This window comes from Aedes aegypti, chromosome 2 (genome assembly GCF_002204515.2).
Source record: "Aedes aegypti strain LVP_AGWG chromosome 2, AaegL5.0 Primary Assembly, whole genome shotgun sequence".
NCBI lineage: Eukaryota > Metazoa > Arthropoda > Insecta > Diptera > Culicidae > Aedes > Aedes aegypti.
Genome location: NC_035108.1, coordinates 238,388,945 through 238,415,534, shown reverse-complemented (window position 1 = coordinate 238,415,534; position 26,590 = coordinate 238,388,945). Strand labels below are relative to the sequence as shown.

Genomic DNA, 26,590 nt, shown 5'->3' with positions numbered 1-26,590 from the left:
GTTTGGTGACCACTGCCGTAAACCAACGAAATTCATTGAGTAAATATGTGTTTATGGCCTAAATTTAAGCGTTTGGTACTAAACTTGGAAGGCTTTAGCACTCTTGACTCCTGGAAATATTTTTTGTTGAAAAGCTAGTGGGCTTTGGAATGTTGAAGAATGTATATTATTCTTTGCACTTTTGTTTCACGTCGGCAGGATATTTTGAAAGATACTGAACTCATATTTGGGCTTAAATGCATTGTTAAAAAAAACGTTTTAATTGCAAAGTCACGGCCGAGAAAAATTCACCATCTTAAAGTGAATCGTTGTTGTCCCAGGTTTTTCTTTACTCTTTTCTTAAACCGAACATAAATGCGATTTACTATAGAGTTTCAGACCTTCGGATAGAGAAAAAATGTTAAAGTGAAAGATGAAGGTGCCTAAGGGGTTTATCCTACTTGCCCTGCATTATTTTTTGTAGGAAATTGGCAACATTGTTTATGGAGGTTCCTTGTCATACTTTTGAAAAGATGTTAGTAGTCAGAAATCTACATTCCTGGCTCAATTAATAGTAAACTCCTCCAAAGAATCATAGCTGGATTCTTGCGTTTGATTGATTGTATTTGTTTTCAAGAATATTCATGTTTGAGGGTCCGCGAGACGCTTATAAAGCTTCAAAGGGGGTCGCAGCACCAAAAAGGTTGAGTACCACTGGTTTAATATACACTCAGGCAAATGGACTATCGATAAACATAGAAACCCCTTATGAAAACTCGCCACAAGGAATCGGGTAGAAATTCATAAATTTACCTTATGAAACCGAAATTTGAAAACAAAAATAGTTTCCGCGGCAACCTGGAATCGTACCAAGGACCTTGCAATCGATAGGCTCGTGCGTACACCCCACGCCTATCGACGCCTTGGAGTGGAGTGATGCTAAAACGATACATAATGCGTTCGTACTGCGATAATCGTTCCATCTTTCATAAGGCAAAATGTATGAAATTCGTGTACGTTACTAGACATATAAATATTTACATAATTTGTTTGAAAATGTTGCGCAAAAATATGAGCTTGGTGCAGTCTCATATTGGAAAATAAAGGCATAACAGTCTCTATATGAACTTTCAACACAGATAGCAACTGCAAAACGTAAATTGTGTTCAGGTTTATATTTTTTTCTGATCAATAGAAGCAAAATGAGTAATCTGTGCGGTGGTGCTTAATGAATAAGGCGTGCAGAAATGTACTAGAAAATTAAGAAAATTTGTATGAGAAAACAAACTTCAAACTTTGAGCACTATTTCCTCAATGCCTACTTATTCCATATGGGACAGTTATGCCTTTATGGGCAGTGTACTGCCGTGAATCGCAAGTCAGTCCCATCTGTATTTTTGTCAAAATTGAGTTGAGTTCAGTTTTCAACATACCTTCCAATGCTCTTTCAGCTGCCCTAATGAGATAAAAAGATTTGTTCGGAAAAAATCAGAAAAAACAGCAAGTCAAATTGTCCCATAATGAAAAGTAACCGCATATCAGTCCCACTACAGATCTCCGCACCGTGTAACATAAAAATGAAATAAGTTTTGATCATCTTTATATTTTTCTCGGAAAGGTATCGTAGTGAAAAGCAAGTTGAGAAAGTTTCATTGAGATTTGAACATGTTCCAATCCGCTGGATTTTTTTGAATATTCGTATGGGAAACGAGTTTGAAAACTTCACAGCCCATTTTCTCTATGCCTACTTTTTACAGATGGGACTGACTTGCGATTCACGGCAGTGTAGTAATCCCAACTACGCTACTTTTTATTTATACCACCCTTTATTTACAAAGAGATATCATCCTCTCGGCTTTCGGTAGTTCTAGATGTAAATAATTTATGACACCGTTCACATTATTTTCACCAAATATTTCCAAATATGTTATCTTAAACGTCGAAAATCACAATTATTTAACATTCAATTTCATCACAAATGTGTTATTTTTTGTTTGGTTTTGTACGGCCACAACGTTCATAAATTCAGTAATATAAATATTATAATTATTATCTACCAACTACTTCATGAGAACAGTCTGATTGCATTTGATTGTGTGCTGATTGTTTGTTTTATCGCTATGTGTACTTTAATATTGTAATTAGGTAAAAGATCTACTTGATAATATTCCTGTTTTAATTGTCAACATTCTAAAATTTAATTATCACTTTAAAACAGTACGGTAAAACATGCCTCTTGTTTGTAACACCAGGGGTTACTCGAAAACGCATAACTCAGAGAACGGACGGGAAAGTATGAAAGACGTTATGTTGATTATATATTAGTAATAGCTTTCCTAATTAGTGTTAGACTAGATTAATGTTATGATTTCAGAAATATTAACGTGTTAAATCTACATGGAAACCTTTCATAAGTCATGTGTTTATAGCCATTAAAGTCATTTATAAGGTGGATCAATATGTTACTATTGAACCATAACTAGCGAATACTTAATCCATAGAAGAATTACGTTAGAATCTAAGCCATTTTTTGAATTCCAGTATAAATCATAACATTTTTGTAGTTTTGCAAAAGAAGTTTCATGCGATTTGCACATGATGTAAAGGTTGTTCTGCTGTTCTACGCATAATACTGTCACGTTTTAAAGAACTGTCAATATACATGGGACAAATATGCTTCGAAAGCTATAGACTATAGGCTATAGACTTGTATTCGGAAGATTCAGGAATGCTACGCAGATTTGTTGGAATCAAATAGTAAAATACAAATGTTACAGGAATGCTTCAGTATGACTAATGTAACAAAACTATCCAAGATTCGTTTTTTGAATACTATTGTGCCATTCATTAAGGACTGTATTGAAATAAGTTATATATAAGGCCCAAGCAAAACTGGAGCAAATTTCAAAAATAGTTTTCTCGAAAATAATCGACATATCGTAGAAAAATAATTCAAAACAAAAGAATTAATTAAGGTTGCAGATCAAGTGCCTTGAATGTTTTCAACTTTTTTCCGATACAGTCCTTAAACACGTAAGCTCAGATTACTCAGGCTAATTTACTGTTTACGGGTTTTATCCGATTCAAAAATTGGGCTTTATAATGGTTAGAGAGTAGTTATGAAACTGAATGATATCAAATGACATAAATTTTATAGTAAAGCATAGTAGTTTCTATGGCCAACTTGTGATTGGGCAGTTAGAAGTAGTAAAACTAAACGTTACATATACTTTGCAATTGGATTATGTGAATGAAAAAATTGATGTGAAATTTTCGAAATAGTCACACGTCTTCTCGGTAAGAATCGAACTCACGACCTGTTTATTAGATAGGGCGCGTTACCCCTACACCACGAGAGGACTCTTGGACGCAGAAATTAACCTGAATTCGATTTCAACTCAATAATCACGAGGTCCTGTTTTGCAAAGCGCACCTCTTGCGGAAGAATTAGATGCCTATCAAAACACAACGCTTTGTATTGCAAAAGCAATGCCTAGCAGAGAGCGCATTATTTATTAGGTACCAAAAGCAGTACTGTTAAATGTCAAAACTTCGGAAAATTTAGAATGCATATAGCACCCTCGCATGCGAAATATCTCATTCGCAAATATTGGCAACCGATAGTAATTCGGAAAAGGTCACCGGGAAAAAACATTTTCCGATTATTTTTTCCACTAGGAACGTGGGCTTCGTAGCCGTGCGGTTAGCGGCGTCAGTCGTATAGGCGTATTGTGCTACGGCGTGTGGGTTCGATTCCCGCCCCAGTCGAAGAAAACTTTTCGTCAAACGAAAAATTCTTCACTGGTCCACTGGTCGTTCCGTGTGTCCGTTGTCTAATGTTAGTTATGTTCAGTCTGTGCAGCCTATGGCTGAAGACGGTGTAAATTGTCTTTTATTAGCAATATTCAAATGTCAAAGTCACGTGAAATTCATGACATTTAATAATGATTAAAAGACCACACACTACTCACCAACGACGGGCTGGGCGAAATTTGTATAGTGCGGGCTTCCAATGGGTCGCGACGTTCTCAAACGACCGGTTACGGACCACTATCAAATATCGAACAACTCTGGCGATAAAAACCCTTTTGACAAGCTGCCGAAAATACACAAGTTCTTTTATGTTACAACGAAATACAAATTTTGATTGAAATGAAAAATGCCGTTTTTGACCACGTTGATGTTTGAGTTTCTAACGTAATGGTATACTGCTAGTAGAGTTAATATCGATTGAAATAATCGTTTGCTGGCCATCATTAGTATATGTTATCGAATGGCAATTCTTCTTTAAATTGAGACTATCAATTCTCGAAGACTTATTCAAACTGACTCAAGTCAGAAAATTTAACAAACTTACTTTATCAATCCTACGTGTTTCGCAGACGAAATTCTACACGTTCCGCTCTAAACCAACTTGATTTTTCACTTTTAGTTTAATTTCCGGATTTACAAAACGACGAAAGTAGTGTTTTAACGCGAGCTGATTGCATGCAAAATTTAAGCGATATACACGGTAAAAAAATGTTAAAAAGGTGATTCATTTTAAAACAGTTTTAGAAGAAAGGTTGTGATTCTTCTTAATTAACTTTCTCAAAACCGTATGAAAGTTACTTACGTCGATTTAAAAAAGTAATCAAGAATTCAAGATTCAGGTAGCCAATTTTCGTGCTAATAAAGATGAATAATTTTAAGCAATTTAATTAACTTTTACTAAAAAAAACTGATTGTTTCCAAAAAAAAACTTTCGTTAGTGAGTCTTAAGTGGAAGTTTCTATCTAGATCAGTTCAGTGTTTTGTTAATATGTGTATTGTAGAGATACGGTAGATTATTGAGTAGATACTTGATAAGTAAATGTGTTGCAATCATTTCACTGATTTTAGTGCCTTGCTGACTTGACTACTTACATACTTTTCCTAGATGGAGAGCTTTGCGCACTACTATTTTTATCCAGAATTTTTTTGTTCAAACTTATGACAATCTTGCAGAAGTTGCTGTTTTGAATATCGATAAAATCCGCCAGGAATACATTTGACTTTGGTTTATCGTCGGCTCCAAAGGGACCGGGTGTTTGGGATTTGATCCAATCCGAGAGTTTTTTGTCCACTTCCTTGGCACACGTTGCACGTAACGAAGACATAAATCTAGGAACTATGTATCGAACGCTGGGCGTGAGAACACACTGCGAGACGAAACCAGCGTCCGGATTGCGTTGTGTCAAACTCTCATCAAGATACTGCCTTAGCTGTTTTACTTTGACTTCGTTCGGCCATGGAGTCGGCCAGTCCTGACTCAACCAGAAACGATCATTTACGCACGCGTCGCTTCGATACACAATTAGCACCTGTTGACCATTCCCTGTTGCTGATTCCAGTGTACAGTCCTTGAGTTGGTTCACGTTGCGAGAGTAAATTTTCTTGTCAAAAATTCTGTTCAACTCTGCTGAAAGAACGCAGTGATCTGTCGGATTGAAAAGGTAGAAGTGTTGGCAATCTAGAACGACAAATTCGCGCGGATGGGTTCGGAGAAAGTCTTTTAATTGTTCTAGGGGTTCTGTAACTTCCTCGCAGAAAAGTCCGTGCACGAAGTAGAACTTGTTCTCCGGCCTTTTCATGCAAATCCTTAGATCGAAATATCTGCGGCATTTTCAAATAGATATTGGGTTATTATTTTTTAATAGGCATGGATGACGAATTATGATTTTTATTTAGGAAATGATCGGAACTTATTATGATAACTGAATCAAACATAAAAACTTAATTTAGAAAAGAAAATTATGCCATTGACACGCCAAGAGAATAATTGTGAGGCCTTGAATGGTTTGTTGATTACGTTCGAAAATACGACTTCTGCTAAAAAGATATTATATTATTCACGACAAGTTGGTGAAGAATGAATTTTAGTCGAAGCACATAGTTACAGCGATCATCAACAATCAGGCACTCTGCATTATCACCTTGAAGTACACTTAAATAATTTTGGTTTAATACGGAGATAATATAAAACAATTTATAGGTACAACATGTAATTATTTAAATGGTAGTTAGCTAAATTAAAAGCGTGTGAAATACTGCAACTCTCTATTACTCGGTATTCAAAGGGCAATCGACTTATACAATTATAGGGTTACTTCAAACAATTTCACCAAATAAGAATGATTTTTAAATAGATATCGAGCAAACCTACGTCACACGCGATGTCGTGTTGAGGAGACATCCAGTTATATTAATATCGAGTTATGAAGAGCCCGAGGAATGAAAATTCGAAAGAACCGAAAAATCCATCGAGTTACAGAATATATTGAGTTATGGAGAGTCGGCTGTATTTCGTATTGTTAAAATGTTGAACAAAAGACATCGGTAACTAGCTATAGTTGCCGCTCGGAAAGGAAACGACCGGCACCCACTTAAGTGCGAAAAATGCGGGCAAATTCCTGGACACTGCCCACTCCAGTGCAGTTAGTGAGGTGATGGATGAATGGCTCGGATTTAAGTTAAAAATGTCACCAAATCGAAACTGACTAAAGCATCTTCTTCTGCAGTTAACGCCGATATGTCAGATGATATTACTGCCATGAGTTGCAAGTCAGTCCCATCTACATTTTGGTCAAAATTGAGTCGTGTTTAATTTTTAACATATCTTCAATGCTCTTTCAGATGCACTAATGAGATAATTTGGTTTGTTCGGAAAAATAGGAAACTAAAACAGCAAGTCAAATTGTCTCATATTGAAATGTAATCGCATATCAGTCCCACTATAGATTTCCACACCGTTGAAAAGCAAATTGTGAAAGTTTCATTTAGTTTTGATCGTGATCCAATCCCCTGGATTTTTTTAAATATTCATATGGAAAAGTTTGGAAACTTCACAGCCCATTTTCTCGATGCCTACTTTTTACAGATGGGACTGACTTGCGATTCACGGCAGCTTATGCGATACCTAATGCTGAAGAGAGCACTTTCTAAGGATGATTATACAGGGGAAAGTCAGAATGATTCAAATTTGGTCTATTTTCAGGAAGTTGCTTGGCCATTCATATTGGTCACCGGACACTGGAGACGTTTCGGATTTTCCGAGGTCATGTCCAAATGTAATTTTTGTCGCTTGTATTTTTGTGCGATGTGAACTTGTATAAATGTTTACTATTTTCCTAGAATCTAGAACTATAGAATTGGAAGCTAAATGCCGGTTGATGCATTAAGGTTCCTTGAAAATCCTCAGAAATATGACCATTTCCGTAAAACAGGTTCCGTAAAATATGGTCAGTCATATTTGTATTTTCTATCATGTATATATTATCCGGAGCTATATTCAACTGTGCTTCAAACTTCAAGATGATGCTTCCGGCAGCATATTCAGAACCATTATACGCATTGACCACTCTATAGTACGTTCCAGGTGCCTTGAGGGAAGAAATAGGAAGATGTTTGGAAACATATCAATATGAGCATAGATGCGCGCTAATAGGACTACACTCCTTGTCAAGTCATCCCAAATGTCCTGTCAGACATGAATTTTCAATTAACATTTCCAGAAATAAATATCAATGCTGACTCGATTTTTTTACCATCAAACCATTGAACAAGGATGGAATCCTGGGACACGGTGCCCCGACAGACCGTTATTATGCAAAAAAATTGTCCATCAAATCTGAGCACAGGGCTCGATTCCTGAGGTCGTTCTGCACCTCTGGGCCAATTTTTAAAAAAATCCTTAGGAGGAATCTCGAGAAATCTCGATTTGAAGTTTTTGACTTAAAAATTCAATATAATCCATATTAAAATTTTTCAATAGCATTGAAAAAACTTACAAAAACGCTCAAAAAGTTAGCCAAACTGTTCTCAACTACTATATAACTGTTACCGTTGTTATAATTACAAGTATTTACTACTGGCTTAACTCACCAGAGTGGCTTAAGTATGTTTTTACATGGCATAAACCAGTAAGCTTCGTTTAATAAAATGAAATCAAATAAATAAATTTAAATATACTATTGATGTTACGTTCGATAAACGTGAAACATTCTATGCTGAATATTATTAATTAACAGCTTATTTTCCGACTTTCACACTAAGTGACCAGCCCACCAAAGTCTGCCGTATTTATTTTGCTTAATAATTTTGTTTCTTTGTTCATCTGGTACTACTCTTGATGTTTACGTCTAGTTTTCCACCGAGTATTGCCCTCAGCACTTTACCTAACAAATATCATGTTCAACATTCTCAGCCTCAACAGGATTATAACTACACGGGAAACATGATTGTCATAAGTCACAAGTGTTCGAAGATTAACAAAGTCATTAACAATTTCAAACAAATCCCCATTGATTACTACTTAAGTATCAACTTCACTAGGACTTCCACTCGATATACCTGCAACCATTCAATTCGTTTTTTTTTTTCGGGATTTATCGTCAATCTGTTTATTGATTTCTAGGTCGCGTTCGGCTCAGTAACCAAAATCTATAGCTGTTGCAGGTAATATCAAAGACTTCAAAATGAGACTTAAAGCTGTTTAAGCTGACAAATACAATCAAGTGTAAGAGGTGAATGAACCGCGTGGTTTAAAACCTCTATAATTAACTCAAAAAAAATCAAGTGTAAGGATTGTAAACGAGGAGCCTCTTTTGTAAAATTACATGGAATGAAAAGAGATGAGTTTCCGAATTAACTGTTCAATATTGCGTTTTGTCGCTTATACTCAGGGTAGACAATCGTCCCCGTCAAATGGAAAAAGTCGGCGACGAAACTAAAAGAAGCGTTGTCATCGTCACTCAACCAGCGTCGGATGACGATTTGCCGCAGAGATCCAGTCACATAGGTTCGACGTCATGACGAACAAATACGATTCCTTCGTTATGAGTGAGTCTTCGTTCGGGAGCACCAAACCGACTAAAATATTAATCGTGTTTTCGACAGATTATGAGTATTTTTGGCAAAAATAAAACAAAAACAAAACAAAACGCGTCTGGAATCGAACAAACGATCTCTAAATCGTTAAATTCACGCGCTCACCAACAGAACTATTGTAGAATCATGAGAAGAGCGGCATTCGTTGTTTGGTGCGTAGCAACCGAGTATACAATAAACGCTTTCTTCATGTATGTAAGGGTAGCAAGCGTAATGAAGAAACATTTGCTAGTTGACGATTTTGGGTTGAAGTTGTCGTGCATTCTTTCGTCGATAACGAGATGACGACCTGCCAGAGTTATTATACTGGATGACGATTTTTTTTATTTCGTCGGTGACGAATCTGACGATTGTCTGCCCTGCTTATACTCCTTGATTTTGCAGACGATGACTTTATTGGAATCGATCGCAGTGCAGTAAAGCAGGGTTTCACTATTTTAAAGATGGACAACTAAGACAAGCTTGTAATGTCATTTACTTTACCCAAACGTATATGGTCGGATATAGAGAAAAAAAAAAAACATGTTCAGATGTGTTGGTGCTGAGGCATTTCTTGATGGAGATGTAATTAAAGTTGTTGAAGAGCAATATAATATTTGTGACGTATGATAATAATGTTTCCCGTGTAGTAAGAACACCTGTTCTAGCTGCGAATATCTCCTTTCATGGATTACGTAACCAGCTTAGGGACCCGCAACTTGCAAATGGAGACGACATTTCTACACTGTTGCTTGATAAAGGCTTATCTGACTTCAAAGATCCATTATTTCGTTAACAACTTCGCCAAAACACCTCGCGATCCTTTATCGTTCAACTCTAAAAAGTGTTTCGAAAAGTAAAGCAGTTTTTTTAATAATAATGTAAAGAGAGCAACGATTAATGCAAGCTTGCCAAAATGAAACATCATTGTCAATTTGCTTATGCATCATTATATAAAACGCTTATTCTCTCTTAGCACATTTATTTGAGAACAGGAGCGAAAACTATTGAACGAATAAAATAGGCAAACTTCAGTGAGCTGGTTATTTGGTGCAAATGCCGGAAAAGCTGTAAATATTTCTAATAATAACAACTGTAAAAATTTTAAACTAGTTGAGAACAGTTTTTGAGCGTTTTTGTAGTTTTTTTTCAGTGCTTTTGCAAAATTTCAATATGGATAATATTGAAATTTTCAGTCAAAAACTTCAAATCGAGATTTTTCGAAATTCCTCCTAGGGATTTTTTTAAAAATTGGTCAAGAGATGCAGAATGACCCCAGGAATCGAGCCCTGTGCTCAGATTGGATGGACAATTTTTTTGCATAATAACGGTCTGTCGGGGCACCGTGTGGGATTCAATCCTCCCATACACGTGGCATGATTCATTGCATGCGAAGATTTGAACAAAATAGCGCGTGAAACAAATCATGCTCTGGTGATTTTCAATTTCAGCAGCTCTTGGAAAGAGATTTATTGAAAACTGCCATGATGAAAGTGGTCAATTTCAAACATGTATGTATAGGTAATCATATCAATATGGGTAACAAACTTCAATATTTTTAATATTCATGCTTCCGGAAGCAGTTTTAGAATCACCAATTACCATGAACAGTAGGTTCTATGTGCTTTGGAAGATGTGAAGCATTTTCAGAACCACAGGATGTAATAACCGCTCTATAGCAGATTCCAGGGCTCCTTAGAGAAGTGGAAAATTCGTAACATTACCACATCCACTTGGAACCTGCTATACAGTGGTCTGGCAGCCAATGGCTCTGGAAATGCTCTCGGAAGCATCCCCTTCGAAAATCTTGAAGTTTGACACCCATATGGTTTGATATTGTTTTAGACATGTTTCTAATTGGTCATTTCCCCCGGTGGCCAATATGAATGGCCAAGCAAGTTCTTGAAAATAGACCTAATTTACCGTCGATTGACTTCAGATGCATCCAATTACAACATTTTTTCATAAAGTTATAAGCATTTGAAATTAGGCAAAATGTTGCCTATCTCAATCATTTTGCATATCCCATGTACGACGGATTCCACGCCAGCTCGACAAAGGGATTGGCAGCACCCCTTCAGAATTCAATGAAACTTTCTGGGTGTGAAGACTATGTGAAACTAAGATACTTTACATACTTTGTTTTTTCAAAATCGATCTAGACTAACATTTGGAAAGGGTCAAAGTTTATTTTTACTTTTTTTATAAACCCGTATAACTCGAAAACGGTAAGACCTACAAAAAAGTGTTGTATGGAGGACTGTCGTGCAATTTCCTGACTTTTTAGAGAAAAATATTCAAAAAATAAAAACACATTTTCTACACTGAAAAAAAAAATATATTCAAAACTTTAAAGTCGATTTAAAAAAAACGGCCATTTCAGATTTTGATCATCCTTAAGCAAAAAGTTTGGTAATTAAATTTACTAAAAGTCGTCCATACATTGCAAATTGGGCATATTTTAGGGAAAAAAGTTTTTCTAACTTCGATTTTTTTAAGTCCAAAATGATTTTTTTATTTTATTTTTATTTCGCTTTAAATAGTCTAGTATAGTCTAGAAATCATATTTCCAAGTGATAAATGAGTTTTAATCACAAAATAGATTATATTTGTTTTATTGGGAGTAGTTAAAAGAAATAAAACGGAATTATACAGTTTTTTTTAATTAAATTCAATTGATCTTAAATCGACTTTAAAGTTTTGAATAATTTTTTTTCAGTGTAGAAAATGTGTTTTTATTTTTTAAATATTGTTTTCTAAAATTTCAGGAAATTTCACGACAGTCCCCCATACAACACTTTTTTGTAGGTCTTACCGTTTTCGACTTATACGGGTTTATAAAAAAAGTAAAAAAAAAAACTTTGGGACTTAAAAAATTCGATGTTAGAAAAAAAAAATTCCCTGAAATATGCCCAATTTGCAATGTATGGACGACTTTTAGTAAATTTAATTACCAAACTTTTTGCTTAAGGATGATCAAAATCTGAAATGGCCGTTTTTTTTAAATCGACTTTAAAGTTTTGAATATTTTTTTTTCAGTGTAGAAAATGTGTTTTTATTTTTTCAATATTTTTCTCTAAAACGTCAGGAAATTTCACGACAGTCCCCCGTACAACACTTTTTTGTAGGTCTTACCGCTTTCGAGTTATACGGGTCTATAAAAAAAGTAAAAAAAACTTTGGGACTTAAAAAATTCGATGTTAGAAAAACTTTTTTCCCTAAAATATGCCCAATTTGCAATGTATGGACGACTTTTAGTAAATTTAATTACCAAACTTTTTGCTTAAGGATGATCAAAATCTGAAACGGCCGTTTTTTTTTTAAATCGACTTTAAAGTTTTGAATATTTTTTTTTTTCAGTGTAGAAAATGTGTTTTTATTTTTTCAATATTTTTCTCTAAAACGTCAGGAAATTGCACGACAGTCCCCCATATAACACTTTTTTGTAGGTCTTACCGTTTTCGAGTTATACGGGTTTATGAAAAAAAGTAAAAAAAAACTTTGACCCTTTCCAAATGTTAGTCTAGATCGATTTTGAAAAAACAAAATATGCAAAGTATCTTAGTTTTACATACTTTTGACATCCAGAAAGTTTCATTGAATTCTGAAGGGGTGCTGACAATCGCGTGTCGAGTTGGCGTGAAATCCGTCGTACGTAGCCAAACGCATATTAACCAATTCACAAAGGAAATTGGTTAAATATGCCACCAAGAATTCAAACTGGATTCTTATTCTCCCTAAAAATTACACCATGATTTTCTTCAGGGACGAAACTTCATTCTTCTTCTTCTTGATAATATGTCCGCACTTGGACAGAGCCTGCTCCTCAGATTAGTGTTCAATAAGCTTTTCCAAAATTATTAACTGAGAGCATTCCTTGCAAAGTTGTTTTTTTCGCATTCGTATATCATGTGGCAGGTACGATGATACTCTATGTCCAGGGAAATCAAGAAAATTTCCATTACGAAAAGATCCTGGACCGATCGGGAATCGAACCCAGACATCTTCAGCACGGCTTTGCTTCATAGCTGCGGACTCTAACCACTCGGCTAAGGATAGCTCCTGGACTTCATTCAGTGATTCTTCAATCAATTTCGCTAGGATTTCATTCAAGATTTTCGTTTAGGTAATTTTTCTAAGCTCAATCAATTATTTTTACAGAGATACCTCCACTATTTTTTATGAATTTCATCAGAATTACCGTTCAGTTTCCAAATTTTCAAGTAAGAAATTTTAAGATGATACCTTCAGAAATTACTCTAAAGATCCATCCTGTGGTCACTTCAGAAAGTCCAACAGAAATACTTTGAGAAACTTCCTAGGGATGTCTCCAGGAAAACGTCCAGAACATTTTTAAGATATTACTGGAGAAATATCTGGAAAACGGAAATTACCTATTTTTAAATCCAGAAAATCTTAGTAGAATAATCAATTGAATCTCTGGCTAAATCCTGCAGGAGGTACTCCTGTAGGTATTGGAGGTATTCCTTGAAAAGCATTGAAGAAACTTGTGTAGGAAAGGTCGGTATATTTCTCGCATAATTTGTGATCTCGTCATGAAAGCCATTGGAAACCAAGCTTGTAGCTTGTTTTTACTGAGCGAACCAATGGATTTTTACGTTATTCAACAATGCTACGATGAAGAGAAGATCCTCCTCTGTCTCACAATGGTGATAGATTTTATATTTGCTCATTCATTTGCTTGAAAACAACGAGTTACACACACGACGAGATCATAAGTTATGAGAGAATTGCTGTAGTATAGAGCCAGATCCTATTCGTAGCACTTTTGATTCATTTCGGTAGTGGGTTTTTTTTGAAAGCTACTGAGCTTATATTTGGCCACAATATGCTTCACATTGAGATTGAAGTACTTTTTATTGGTACTTTGCTTCAGACAAACCCAAGTAACCACTAGCCCGCTAATTCGCCGTTTTGGCCTATTAGGACTATTACACGGCTAATGTAGGGCATGTCAGCTGTATTATGGCACTATATTAGCACGCAGGGCGAATTAAAGTGCTATTTGGTTACTTGGGAACCCCTATGCCGAAGTGAATCGTGGAAGTGCCTAAGTAGCTCTGCACCCTACTACTGATTTGAAATCTCAAATAAAACTATGATGAATTCATGAACATTTTGCTTGCAAAATTTTTCGAGTGTTGTAGAAGTAATCGTGGATGAAACGTCGGAGGTTTTTTTAGGGAAATTACTGGAGGAACTTAATGATGAATCACTGAAGATTTTATTGGGGAGTTCCTGGGAGAGTTCTTAATAGATATTTAGGTAGAGTCCCTGCAAGAATTTCGGAGCGATTCCTGAGATATGAATTGAAAAAATCTCGAATACACTCTTGGAAGGACTACTATAACTACTGGAAAAATCGGTGGAAAACTGATTCAGAAGTTGGTGAAAAAATATCTGAACGAAATCCTGGAATAGTATTTTGGCGAACTTTCTGAGTAATCCCTGTGCAAATTCCTGGCTAAGTGGACTTTTCTGTTTCTGTTCGAGATGAACCACTGCAACCAGTTTCCTTTGATCATTTGAGGTATACCCGTGTTCTTTGTTTAGTTCATGTTGTTCAACTCCATTATTATTGAGAAACTAGTGGTCCCGGCAAACTTCGTCTTGCCATCAAGTAGGCTGTTAAAAAACGCTTTTGATCGTCCCATATAAAATGACAGTTTCGTTCGCGCTCGTTTTTTTTTCAATTTTCCCGGCGAATATCCTGGGATTTTTATACACACAAACACGTTGGAACCCTTGACGAACAAAATGGAGAAAGAATCATCCAAATCCGCTGACCCGTATATAGATAATGAAGTAATCGTTTTTAATATAATCATCATTCTTTACCATTTTGCAAAGGGCCTCTTCAGAAAAAGATACCGCTATTTATATCTTTTGAAGAGAATAGTTTGTTACCTTATTCAGGTTCGGCCACTAAGCTGGTTTAATGATACTGATTTTGACCATCAATCGGTACTTTAGCGTATCAAATTATTGCTTCTACTTATCATCCAAAGTCGTTTTTTTTAACAGTAAACAGGTTTCATCGCATCAGACATTATGGTTTCTTACCTTATTGCAGAAGCAAAAAGCTTATTTTAGAAGATAGGAAGTCCGCTACTCCAATGATTCGGAATCGCTAACCTCCTAGATATCCAGAGATGAACACATGAACTTGGAAAGAATTTATCTCATGAAACCAGCCTCAGATGCTGATTGAGTAATTTTTCCACTTCGACCTCCTAATCATCTAGGACAAATAGGTGGGTCTTAGAGGCTTTTTACTCTCTCATACTTTTCTGACCGTAACTTTTAAGTAGAGATGTACCGAATAGTACTATTCGGCTTTCGGCCGAATACCGAATAGTTGACATATTCTTATTCGGCCAAACGAATATTCGGCCGAACATTCGGCCGAATAATGACTTAATATTCGGCCAAATAAAACCTTAAAATGCGGCCGAATAACATCCATATGTTCGTCCAATTTCTCAAAAACTACATTTTTAATCCTGAAATAAATCAGTAAGCTAGTTTTTTTAATAAGGAAAGTTTCTATGGTGAAAAATTGAACGGAGTATGAATGGAAATAAATGATAGTTTTCTTTAACTTTTGAAACCGTTTCAAGAAATAACAAAAATCGTAAGTTCGTAAGTTATTTATTGTTTTGAAACAAGGTTAATACGTAACGCAACTCGAAAAGGAAGATCTTCCCGCGTTACGAAGAAGGACCTTTAGAGACTTTCCATTAAAAATTGAGACTTACATTAAAATAGAGACCAAGGCTTTGAAAAGAGACCTACCACCAGCCATGAAGGCACGAGGAAGCTGCCACTATTTTTTGCCAGTCACTAGGATTGGTGAAATGATTTTAGTTTGAAAGTAAGAGCTGAAGAATTCATTCCATGAGCAATTGGCACAGGAAGTGCTTGGTGATGAGGGCGAAGTCTCTGACTACAGAAGCGACTTTCCAGTATGAAAAATCTAGATAAGGCCACCGATGTAGCGGAGGTTTCGGCTGTTCTTAAGGAGCAGTGCGACATCGACGTAGCAGGTAAGTCCTACTTCTTCTTCTTCTTGACATTATGTCCTCACTGGGACAGAACCTGCTTCTTAGCACATTGTCTAAGAGTACTTCCACAGTTATAAACTGAGAGCATTCTGTGCTAAAATGGACATTCTCGAATTTCCTTTTGGAAAAGATCCTGAACCGATCGGAAATCGAACAGACACCTTTGACAGGGAGCACGACTTTACTTTGTATTTCAAAATTGAAAAAAGAATTCTTTTGGGTGTTTTTACTGCCCCGTGTCCTCCTTATTATAAAATTTTGTCAAGCATCAATCATTAACATGTTACATGTTAGTATACTTTAATGGATCTTAAAAAAATGATCGTAATTATAGATGAAAAATATGTCATAATTCTGAGAAATATGCGTGATATGAACAGCCAACTTTATAAAAATGTTTTAACAAAAAATAAATAAAATGTAACAACAAAAAATAACATGTTATGGAACAAGCAATGAATCATGTACTCACCGGATTCCGCTCTTCAGCTGGTCCATCACATCATAGCGCTGCGTTATGGCCCAGCGTCGAACCACACATGGTATGAACTTGTTCAACGTTTCAACGACCGGCTCCGCATCGGGTGCCACCGGGGACTTCCTTTTGATCCCGTACGACATGGTGTCATGCGATCCCGGAATAGCCAGGTTTATTATGGGAACTGCTCTCAGCTCCGGCGGAAGCTTGCCCATCCAATTTTCCAGATCATCGGTGAAATCGGTCATGTTGGAGGTTGTTACTTAGATATCTCGGCTGCTTTAGCACAATATCAACTATGGTTTGGTCCCGAGTCTGCTCGAAATATATTAACCGCCTGCAGGAATATATATATGTATATCTAGAAGGTATAAAGAGAAATTCATAGAGTAAGGTGGGGCAAATCAAAGAATGATGATTGTAGAAGTCTTGAAAAGAATCGATTTTCCCCAACTTACTCTAATGTTAAATGCCCATAAGAAGTAATAAAAGTAGATGTGCAGAAGCAAGGATAAAACAAAAGAAAACAGGTTATTGAGCGAGCTGATTGCCACAATGTTTATTGACCGAAATGATTGATAACTAAATCCCTAGAAATGTGAGCCATATCGTTCATTTTGCAAAAACGTGAGCTGATTACGAAGCGATTGTATCTGGATTTGTGCATCGTTCAAACTGCCTGACAGTACCCTTATCTGGCCTTGCATTTCGCGCAGCGCTTCTTCGCGGTTGTTGATAGTGACGGAGGCGGCCGCCCGACTCTGGGTCAGTTCCACTTCAAGGCTGTGTATTCTCGCCTGGGCAGTCCTTCGGTCCTCCTGGGCTCGGTCGTTGGTCCGGGCTATGATCTTCGCCGTTTCGGTTCGGGTGTCGTCCAATTCTTGTTGTGCTTCTTCTAGTTGAGCTTGTAGTTTAGCCTTTTTGTCCTTTTCTACTTGCAGGGTTCCTTGTAGCTGTTCTAATTCAACTTGAAGCAGATTGTGCGCTTTTTCCAGTTCGGCATTTTGCGAGGCATGTGCGTTATGCAAACGGTCTTCAAGTGACTTGATTTCCTTGGCGGACTTTTTCAATTCTTCCAACAATTTCTCATTCGAGTCTTTGAGTTTGGAAACCTTTTCTTCTTCGGCTTCCAGGAGACGAGGAAACGGCGTCAGTTGTCTAAGCTTGTCTTGAAATTTGGTTTTGATTCTTTGAACTTCGACATTGATCTGTTCTTCGATGCGTCGATTTGTGACGTTCATTTTCTCCATCTCTAGCTTTTGTTCTTCTACCCTTTGCTGTGCAGAAAGATACTTTGAACGGTATTCTTCCAATTGGTCGCCTTGTTCCTTTATGAGAATTTGAAATTCTTCCTGGATATCCAATAGTTCCGAGCAGCGCTTCTTGAGAACATCTTCCTCCAGCTGTTCCGGTGTATCATTTCGACAGGAACAAGATTTTGCCAAACGGTCAGTCAATTTTTTGCATTCGTCATTCTTTTTGGCATATTCTTTCATAAGAATTTTGTATTGGTCATCGCCTTGCTTCGACGCAGAAGAAGATCTCCGAATGTCTTCAGTAGTTTTATTCAGTTCGTTTGATGCAGCATATGTGTTGCAACCTATGGACTCTTGAACTTCACCTGTTAAAGCTGGACCTAATTCCATCCGGATTACTTCCAGCGCTGCATCCATCTGTTTCAGGTTCTTTTCCAGTGCATCCGTGTTTTCTTTGTAGAACTTCAATCGGTTAACCATGTCGGCTTCACAAAATTTGGTTTGTTTGGGATTTTTGTCTAAAATGGCGAAATTGTCTCTCTTTACCTTCATAACGTCAGCGGTCAGTGCTTCAACACGAGCTTGCAAGATTTCTATCACTCTATCGCGATTCATCAATTCTTTCTTGACTCTATCATCTAGGTCACAAAACTGTTCCACTGATTCTCCATCAACTTGTGCCTTGGACGATAACGACGATAGGGTAGAATCAAACGAAAATCGTTGATCCGGCATAGAAAAGTTTCCCAACATCCACGGATTGCGACAGATGTCTTCAAGGGGGTCAGTGCACAGCCGGATCTGTTCCCATCCCGGACTGTCCGCTGTCTTTTGTTCCCTAATCAGCCTATCGATTAAACCCTTCAATAGCTGGTTTTCTTTATCCAACCGACTCTTCAGGAATGCTAATTCTTCGTGATCTGTTATCGACTTCGACGGCATCGAGGACAGCAAACGGATCTTTTTCTTCAACTCGGTAATGAAATTGTTCTGTTTGGCCACCTGCTGTTTCATCTTCATGATACGCCGATTGTCCATCACACGACTTTGACGAGGTTTAGGAACTTCCGCTCCTGAATTGGACGGTTGTTGTCGCCACGCTTCATCACCGCTAGTTCTTGCTGCAGATTTTTCCGGAACAGTTCGGATCAAACTTTCGACGACATCTAGAGCGTTCTTTTGCGCGGAAGTGCAGGAAATTTGGGAAGTCATGTCCGGACAATTTTGTTCAATGAATCTTCGTGGTTCGAGACAGTGAAAATAAATGACACGAAGCTCAAGGCCTGCTGAAATGATCGCTATTTGTTTTGCTAGAATAACTCAGGGTGGTTCAATAGAAATATTAGTATTGCTGTTTGCGTTTGACGTGCAAATCCACTCTCAATATTTGCACACTTGACAAAGTGTGTACTGATAGCTTAACCCTCATGGGCACCTGGGCAAACAACCAATTGAATAAATTGTTTGATTTTCTCATAGTAATTTCCACACAAACAAGCCAATCAACTTGTACTTTCTCAGTTTTCATCCAAATGAGCTCAAACACTAGAGCCAAATTAATGAAAAGCTCAGTATGCTGTAAGTCAGTTTAAACGGGAATCGCTGTAGAAAATGTCTGCAAGGAATTGGCAAGAATTTTCTTGAGCGATTCTTTTCCAGCAGCAAATCAGCCTTAAACATCAGGAATGGTAGTGTCTTTGGACTGAGCGTTTTGAAGATAGGAACTTTAGAGAAGACCTCATGACTAAAACACAAGAGACAGGAATCAAAGAAGTCTAGAACCAAGAAAACAAAAAAGAAAAACCTTTTTTGTGAGAATATTTTTGAGTTTTTTTTTCACGCTTTGAAATTTTTAAGAATTTGCGCAAAATTACTTCCAAGTATCACTCCGAAAATTTCTTCAGTTCTTCATTTATTGCTTCTTGTACAGACTAACTAAGAATTTCCTCCAATGTTCTCACTTTCACGAATCCAATCTGCAATTACTCCAGAGATTCTCCTGGAAATCTGTGTAGTAATTCCTTCCAAGACGCTACCACAAATTTCGGAAGAAAGTCCTAAGTTCTCCAGGTATTAGAAACCATTGGAGAAAATCCTGAAAACCGAGAGGAAGGAAATCTTAAGGCAATCTCCGGTGAGAGTAATGATGAACTTTTACAAGGATCTCTGAAAATGGACTCAAGGATGTCTTGGAGGATTGTCCAGACAACTTACTAAGATGATTATTTAAAAAATGAATCAGTTGTATTCCTGGATAATAGCCTGCAAAACTTTATGAAGGAACTGCTTGAATTGGAAGCAAGAAGAAATTTACGTTATCGGACAAAACATTTGTGTTTTTTTTTCGATGTTCCATACAAAATTGTTAATTCCAGAGGGTTAGATTTCAGTTGTTTATGAACTGATTTGATTTTTGAATGAGTTTTCCAATCACGAGTTCAAAAGCAATAACAGTTTGACTTAAGTGTAGTTTTGAGACAAATTTTAATTTTTGACATACATTGAAATTTTAAGGAATAGCTTCATGCTATCTTCAACAAAGTTGTAGATTTACTCGAGATAAGCAAATTTTGCCAAAAATAGTGTTTGTGCAGAGCATTTATTTGTTAAAAATAAATCGTTTTCAACTTTTCGTCAAAAATTTCGCTTCAGTCAAATTGTTTTTAATTTTGAACTAGTGATTGGAAAAATTACTCAAAAATATATGTTAAAATTCAAATTATGTCCGGCATGCTGCGAAAATTTCATTCAAATCGGCCCATAAATAACTGATATCTAACCAATTTGTATTGTAGGAATCCATCTTAAGTTGAATTTTGAGTGGAAAACCAAAAAAGGTGCAAATGTATTGTCCAAAATTGTATGTAGGAATGTTTGGAGTTTGTTGGTGTAAAACCTTAAATGAAGTTTTGTAGAATCAATCGAGAAATATTTGAGTTATCCCAAGATGAAATGCTAGAATTTGGAGATGTTTCTACTGAATTTTTTTTCAGCCTCAAACCTTATTTTATGTGCAGCATTTCAATTTCACTTGATAACAATGAAGTTCAATGGTAATGCATGTATTTTCCACTTGCAGTCACATTGCGGCAATCTATTGAAGATGCCAGATCAAGATCTTACGTGATCTGCAGCGGTGTTTAGTGCGAAAATTGTTCAACAAAAAATGATGAGTATGTTTTCTATGTGATGTGGTGCAGTGCGAACAAAGGATTTTGTGTTGTAATAAGGATAAACTGTAAGTAAACATAAATTTATTAACAAATCAAATGAATAAGTTATTCATATTCCAGAGGTTCCGGATAAATGTGAATCGCATTGGAATCAAACACCACGTGACGAACTTGTTGACGACCATAAAGATGCGTTCCCGTTTTCTCCGTGCTGCCAGTGATGCCACATACACAGATTTATCTGTAATTACACAGATTTTTTCCTGTACTTACCTACAGATATCTGTGATCACAGATCACAGATTTTTGAGATAAAAAAGATTTTTAGGATATTTCACGAGTTAAGGACCCATTTTTTGAAGATCTAAATCAGAAATGCTATTACTCTGTAAAGTTTCCTTAAAAACTTAAGTATTTTAAATTTTTGAAAACAACTATGCATCTTATTTTACATCTAGACGAATAAGTTAAAATTAAAAATTGTTGACAAGCTAAGAACAGCCGAAATACGTTTGCAGAGGTTCTTTTTGATTTAAAATCATTTAAAATTTGAATTTTTGTCAACACAGATTTTTACCAAGATTTTTGGAGCTTGACTAAAGATAAAAAAGATTTTTTCAGCCAAAAACACAGATGAAAGTTGGAAAAAATGTTGCAACACTGCGTGCTGCCAAAAACAAAAACGATTCCCATCATCCCTGCTGCTCACATCGCACGATGCATGCAACCGTCAGTGTTAATATGCTAAGAATTTGATTTTTATTTTAGTTTTTATTTACGAAATGGGGTAAAAGTAAATCTTTTAATTACTGCAAGTGATCACACATAAAATATACTAGCGCGAACGATGAAACGAAGTTGCATTTGCATTTATTTATTACGAGTGCTGCATTTAAAAATAAGCGTTGTTGAAATTCAAATTTTATGTGCAGGAACAACATAAGGCAAGTGCAAAGCTTGATTGCAAAAATATATGTGTCTTGCACATATATTCGACAGCGCGATTCAGCTCAGTGTAGAAAATCTATGCCTAGTCCACGACTGTTGAGAAATTCCTAAACGAGTACTTATCAGATGTCCTTGTATTTAAAAAAAAGAAAAGAAAATTCCCAGAGGATTTTTTGAAACAATCCCTGGTAAAAACAAACCTTTACGAATTCTTGAAAGCATTCATATGAAAATTTCTGGAAATGTAACTTAAAAAAATTGCTTAAGATTTCTTCACGAAATTTTTGTAGTGTCCTGGAACATCTTAAAAAGAACCCGTAAATCATGTTTCGTTTCAACTGAGTGAAGTGAGTGAATATCTTGGTGAATATTGAGATTTCGAGTAATAAAGTAATAAAATAGGATCTGATTGATCTGTGACTCCAAAGTGAAAAGTCGAGTTTTAAAAGATATTGAAGAATCCGAAACAGTGAATTTGAAATTAATATTTTAGTAATAATAACTGAATTTAACAACTGACGACGAAGGTAAATTGATTTAAATAGCATCAAACGGAATATTTCTTGTAGCAAAGACAATTCTAGTGTGATTTGTGTAAAGTGACACTTGAGAAAAGTTGAGCATAGATGGTGTGTTAGTGATAAAGCAATCATTTATAATTACAGGCACCATTGATCGCCATAGTTTTTTCTGCTGTGGAACAAAGTATACAATTGCCTTTTATGAGGATATCCAAGAAGATGGCTAACAGACAGCAAAGGCGATGACTGGTGACTCAAAAACAGAACAAATCAATACAGTACCAGAAAAACGGCCTAACTGACAAATGTAAACAAACTGAGTTTTATTCATCTAACAGTTTATTTGATAAATTTTAATCATATAATGCACATCGGTTCCTTAAAAATAACGTTTTACACGAAATAAGTAAGAAAAACATAAAGGCGCATTTGATATTCTCTTTCGATTCGAAATCTGATGTCAATTTCGCCCATCTTCCCCCCCTGCGATAACCGGGCGCATTTGAGATTGAGTGTGGCAGCAGGGCGCATTTCAAACTGAGTGTGCAGAAGGGCGATAGTGATAAAGGTTCGTGTGAGAGAGCGTAGCAGAACGGCGAAGCTGATGATAGTCAAACCAGAAGGACGAGGTCAAAAGGCGCAATCGCTGTTGCCAAACTGAAGAAGACGAAAAACCGAGGGGCGCAACAGCTCAAATTTGTGATGAATGGCGCATGATGGATTTTTATTTATTCTAACATGTTTTTCATAATATGTAAATAAATTAAATGTTTTGCTACAAAAGTAATATTGTAATGGATCCTACAAAAATGCATCATGCGATTAAATCGATCGGAAACATAATATAGGATTAAAATTACATCCGCTAAACTTCAAACCGATTTTACTGAGAATGTATTAGTCTTCACATTCGCCCTAATTCTGACTCTGTATTGAAATGCATTCCGTTAAAAGTAGATTGGGTGATAAGATCGGTGAGAGTAATCGTTAGTACCGGGAATCGCCGATCATACGCGAATGCGATATGCAACTATTGTAAAAAGAAATGTCATATCAGGCGTGACTGCTATAGTTATCAGAATCGATATTCAGTGCGTTTCGTGAAAGATGATGGAGACAAGGACACTAGTTATGATTTCAAACGATCAGCAGATCGTGAAAGCTCAGGTGAAGAAACTGATGGTATGGAGTGTTTGATGATATCGGCAGTGAAAAAGATCAATGAACCATGTATGATAACAGCAAAAGTGCAAAATCGATCGTTGAAAATGGAAATAGGTTTAGCTGTGTCGGTTATCAGTCAGGTTGACTGCAAAAAAATGTTCAGTAGCGTTCCAATGATTCGCACTAGTAGGCACTGCAACAACACTGATGTTCCACTGATAGGAAGGTCATGGCTTGATCGTTTCTTTCCGGGATGGTGTTGATCAACCAATTTTTAAGAAGACGCATACACTGTACCGTAAATTTCAAAAAGTGTAAATTTTTTGTTACTAGACTTCCGTATCTTGGACATCTTTTAACTGACAAAGGACTTCTACCATCTCCAGAAAAAAAAATCGACAATTAGGCAAGCTAAAGCACCCACCAATGTTACGGAACTAAGTGCTTTCCTTGGCTTGGTTAATTTTTACAATAAATTCGCTTGTAACTGTATTTACTAGATTCGATTTGCCTGATGTAATGGTTACAGATGGAGGACCACCGTTCAATTCCAAAGAATTCATATCCTTTCTAGAAAAACATGGAGTAAAAGTATTGAAAAGTCCTCCTCATATTCTGAGCAGTAATGGACAAGCTGAGCGCTTAATTAGGGTAGTCAAAGATGTTTTAAAAAAATATTTATTAAACCCTGAATTGCGGGATTTAGATATAAAGAATAAAATAAATTATTTCCTAATTAATTAACGTAATCAAATAGAAAATAAGGATGGGTTTTCGCCATCTCACAAAGTTTTATGTTACAGACCCAAAATTCAACTCGACTTAATACATACAAGTAAACAATATGAGATGCCAGATCCCTTTTTAAAAGCTAGTAATAGGAGATACAGTTTATTATAAAAACAGATCCACAGAGATAGATTGAAGCGAGATATGTTAGAAAAAAATTTTAATAACACGTTTGAAATCTCCCTTCACAGGACAACCATCATGGCTCACAGAAGTCAGTTGAAGCTACCCTATTCTCAACACTAGCACTACCAGAGGTCCAGCGAAGAAAGCGCAGTCACTCGGAACCAGACATAATAAAATTTCAGGGCTGTTCTGAGTCTGATGAAGAACCATTTCTAGCATTTCCCGACGAAACTGAGCGACATACTTCCAACAATTCGAAGCGGCAGAAATTGAACGACGGAATGATTATGACTAGGAGCTGAACTAGAATCCAGAACACTAAATCGCATGATGTGAAGTGAAGTAGTCGATATAAAAGAAATATTTGCATGAGGTGTTTTCGAAAATAGTTAGTATGTAAAAACAAATAGTTCAAGAAGTTAAAAAGAACATTCTGAAATCAATTTTAAAGCTAATATTATTTTAAGAATAATCTTTTAATGTCCTTCCTGTTGCGTTCACTCATTCGAACATTTGAAAGGTGTAACGTGTCCGGTGTTTTAAATACAATCCCTTCGTAAATTATGGTTCGTTTCAACTGAGTGAATATTGAGATCTCGAGTAATAAAATGGGAATAGATTGATCTGTGACTCCAAAGTGAAAAGTCGAGTTTTAAAAGTTATTGAAGAATCCGAAACAGTGAATTTGAAAATAATATTTTAGTAAGGGATGGTGCACAAATTATGTCACGCTAAATTTCAACTTTTTTGACCCTTCCCCCTTTGTCACACTTTTTGTATGAATTCTTCGAAAACTTTGGAAAACTTGTCACGCATGGCTCGACCATCTACCCCCCCCCCTTGAAGCGTGACGTAATTTGTGCATGACCCCTAATAATAACTGAATTTAACACTTACAAGCTGCAAAATCAACATGACTGCCAAAACGAATGACGGGCTACTTAGCCTTAAGAATGCTGCACTAATATTCGTCCCTTTTAACAAAAGTGTTTTAATCGGTGTGAAAGGGTAAAAACTAGAACAGGGCGAAGAATAGAGCACCCACCCTATATATTTTATTTTGATGCAGAGCCCCTCCAAATCTTGACTTATCCTGAAGGATCATGCTTTGCCTTTGCCAGAAAAAATGAAGTCTAAAAATCAGGACCTGCACATAAACATATTGGAGACATCTAGTAAACACTGAAATGCTAGATCTCGCGTAACAATTCTAAAGGGCCAATGACCAAATTGTAAACAAATCGGGTTTTGATACCATTCGATAGCATCTCCCAACACCCACAAACTATGCAAAAATTGTCAACATTATCATAAAACTTACCTTTATAAACTCGATTTTCAAAACGGCCAATAACCGCTTTTTTCCAAATCATTCATTGGCCCACTGCTTGAAACGGCCAATGATCGGTTCTCGCTCTATCAAGAGGGCCTACAATCGGAAAATTTCGCAAACTTTCATTGGCCTTAGCATGGTGAGAGGCCAATGACTCTCTCTTGCTCATTCATTGAAAATCGATAAGGCCTAGCCTTGGGCCAAGCACGCTAATAAAATTCAATTTTGGCCAATAAAAAAGGCCCATGTCTTGTTGAAAATCGGAAATGGGCCAAGCATTCAAACTCATCATTTTTTCCACATTTTTGTCAGTTTTCAGAAAAATATCGATTATTACCGTGTAGTAATGGTAAATCGTCACTCAATTAGCAAGAAATCATATTGATCGATTTGAATACTGAGAAATAGGAATTGAAAATGTGGTGAGTAATATTCAAATCGAATTTTCTCAGAGTCAGCGATCTGAGGATTGGCCCTTTTGAATTGTTACGCGAGAGATGTGTAGTTTCGTCATTGAAGAAAAATAATGTTCTGGATCACTTCAGAGACGTGCCCCTAATTCGCAATCCTGAAAATCTTCATCACAGAAATGCATTGCAATAAACTCACCTTCTGTTTGATGTCGTGCACCAATATGATAGCACTATATTGCACAGCCTGTCGGGTAATCTGGAGCACTAAATTATGCCAAACTAGACCGTAAAATGATGGAATTTACTAATGTTTTAACAGCACTGCAAAAACTTCCATGGCTGCTGAATTATTTTTGACAATTTTTTGCAACAACGAATCGCGAAATGAAAATCCATGAAAATCACACGCTCACCAAAGCAAGCCCTGCTTCTGTTGAAC

General features: G+C 36.4%; 2 protein-coding genes across 3 annotated transcripts; both read right to left on the bottom strand.

The window, feature by feature from the left end:
* Positions 1–1,878: 1,878 nt before the first annotated feature.
* Positions 1,879–26,590, bottom strand: LOC5580249 (PI-PLC X domain-containing protein 3). Of its 2 annotated transcripts, none has more exons than XM_021844526.1 (3): positions 26,348–26,590; positions 16,423–16,789; positions 1,879–5,613 (listed from the first exon to the last, which is right to left on the bottom strand). In XM_021844526.1, the coding sequence occupies exons 2-3, from the start codon at positions 16,674–16,676 to the stop codon at positions 4,881–4,883; spliced, it is 987 nt and encodes a 328-aa protein (XP_021700218.1). In that variant the 5' UTR covers positions 16,677–16,789; positions 26,348–26,590; the 3' UTR covers positions 1,879–4,880. The 2 variants fall into 2 exon arrangements, with proteins under 2 accessions (XP_021700218.1, XP_001662650.2); XM_001662600.2 differs by having other exon boundaries at positions 4,560–5,613; positions 16,423–16,765.
* LOC5580250 (restin homolog) lies at positions 16,960–19,024 on the bottom strand. The gene has a single exon (XM_001662599.2). The coding sequence runs from the start codon at positions 18,894–18,896 to the stop codon at positions 17,019–17,021; it is 1,878 nt and encodes a 625-aa protein (XP_001662649.1). The 5' UTR covers positions 18,897–19,024; the 3' UTR covers positions 16,960–17,018.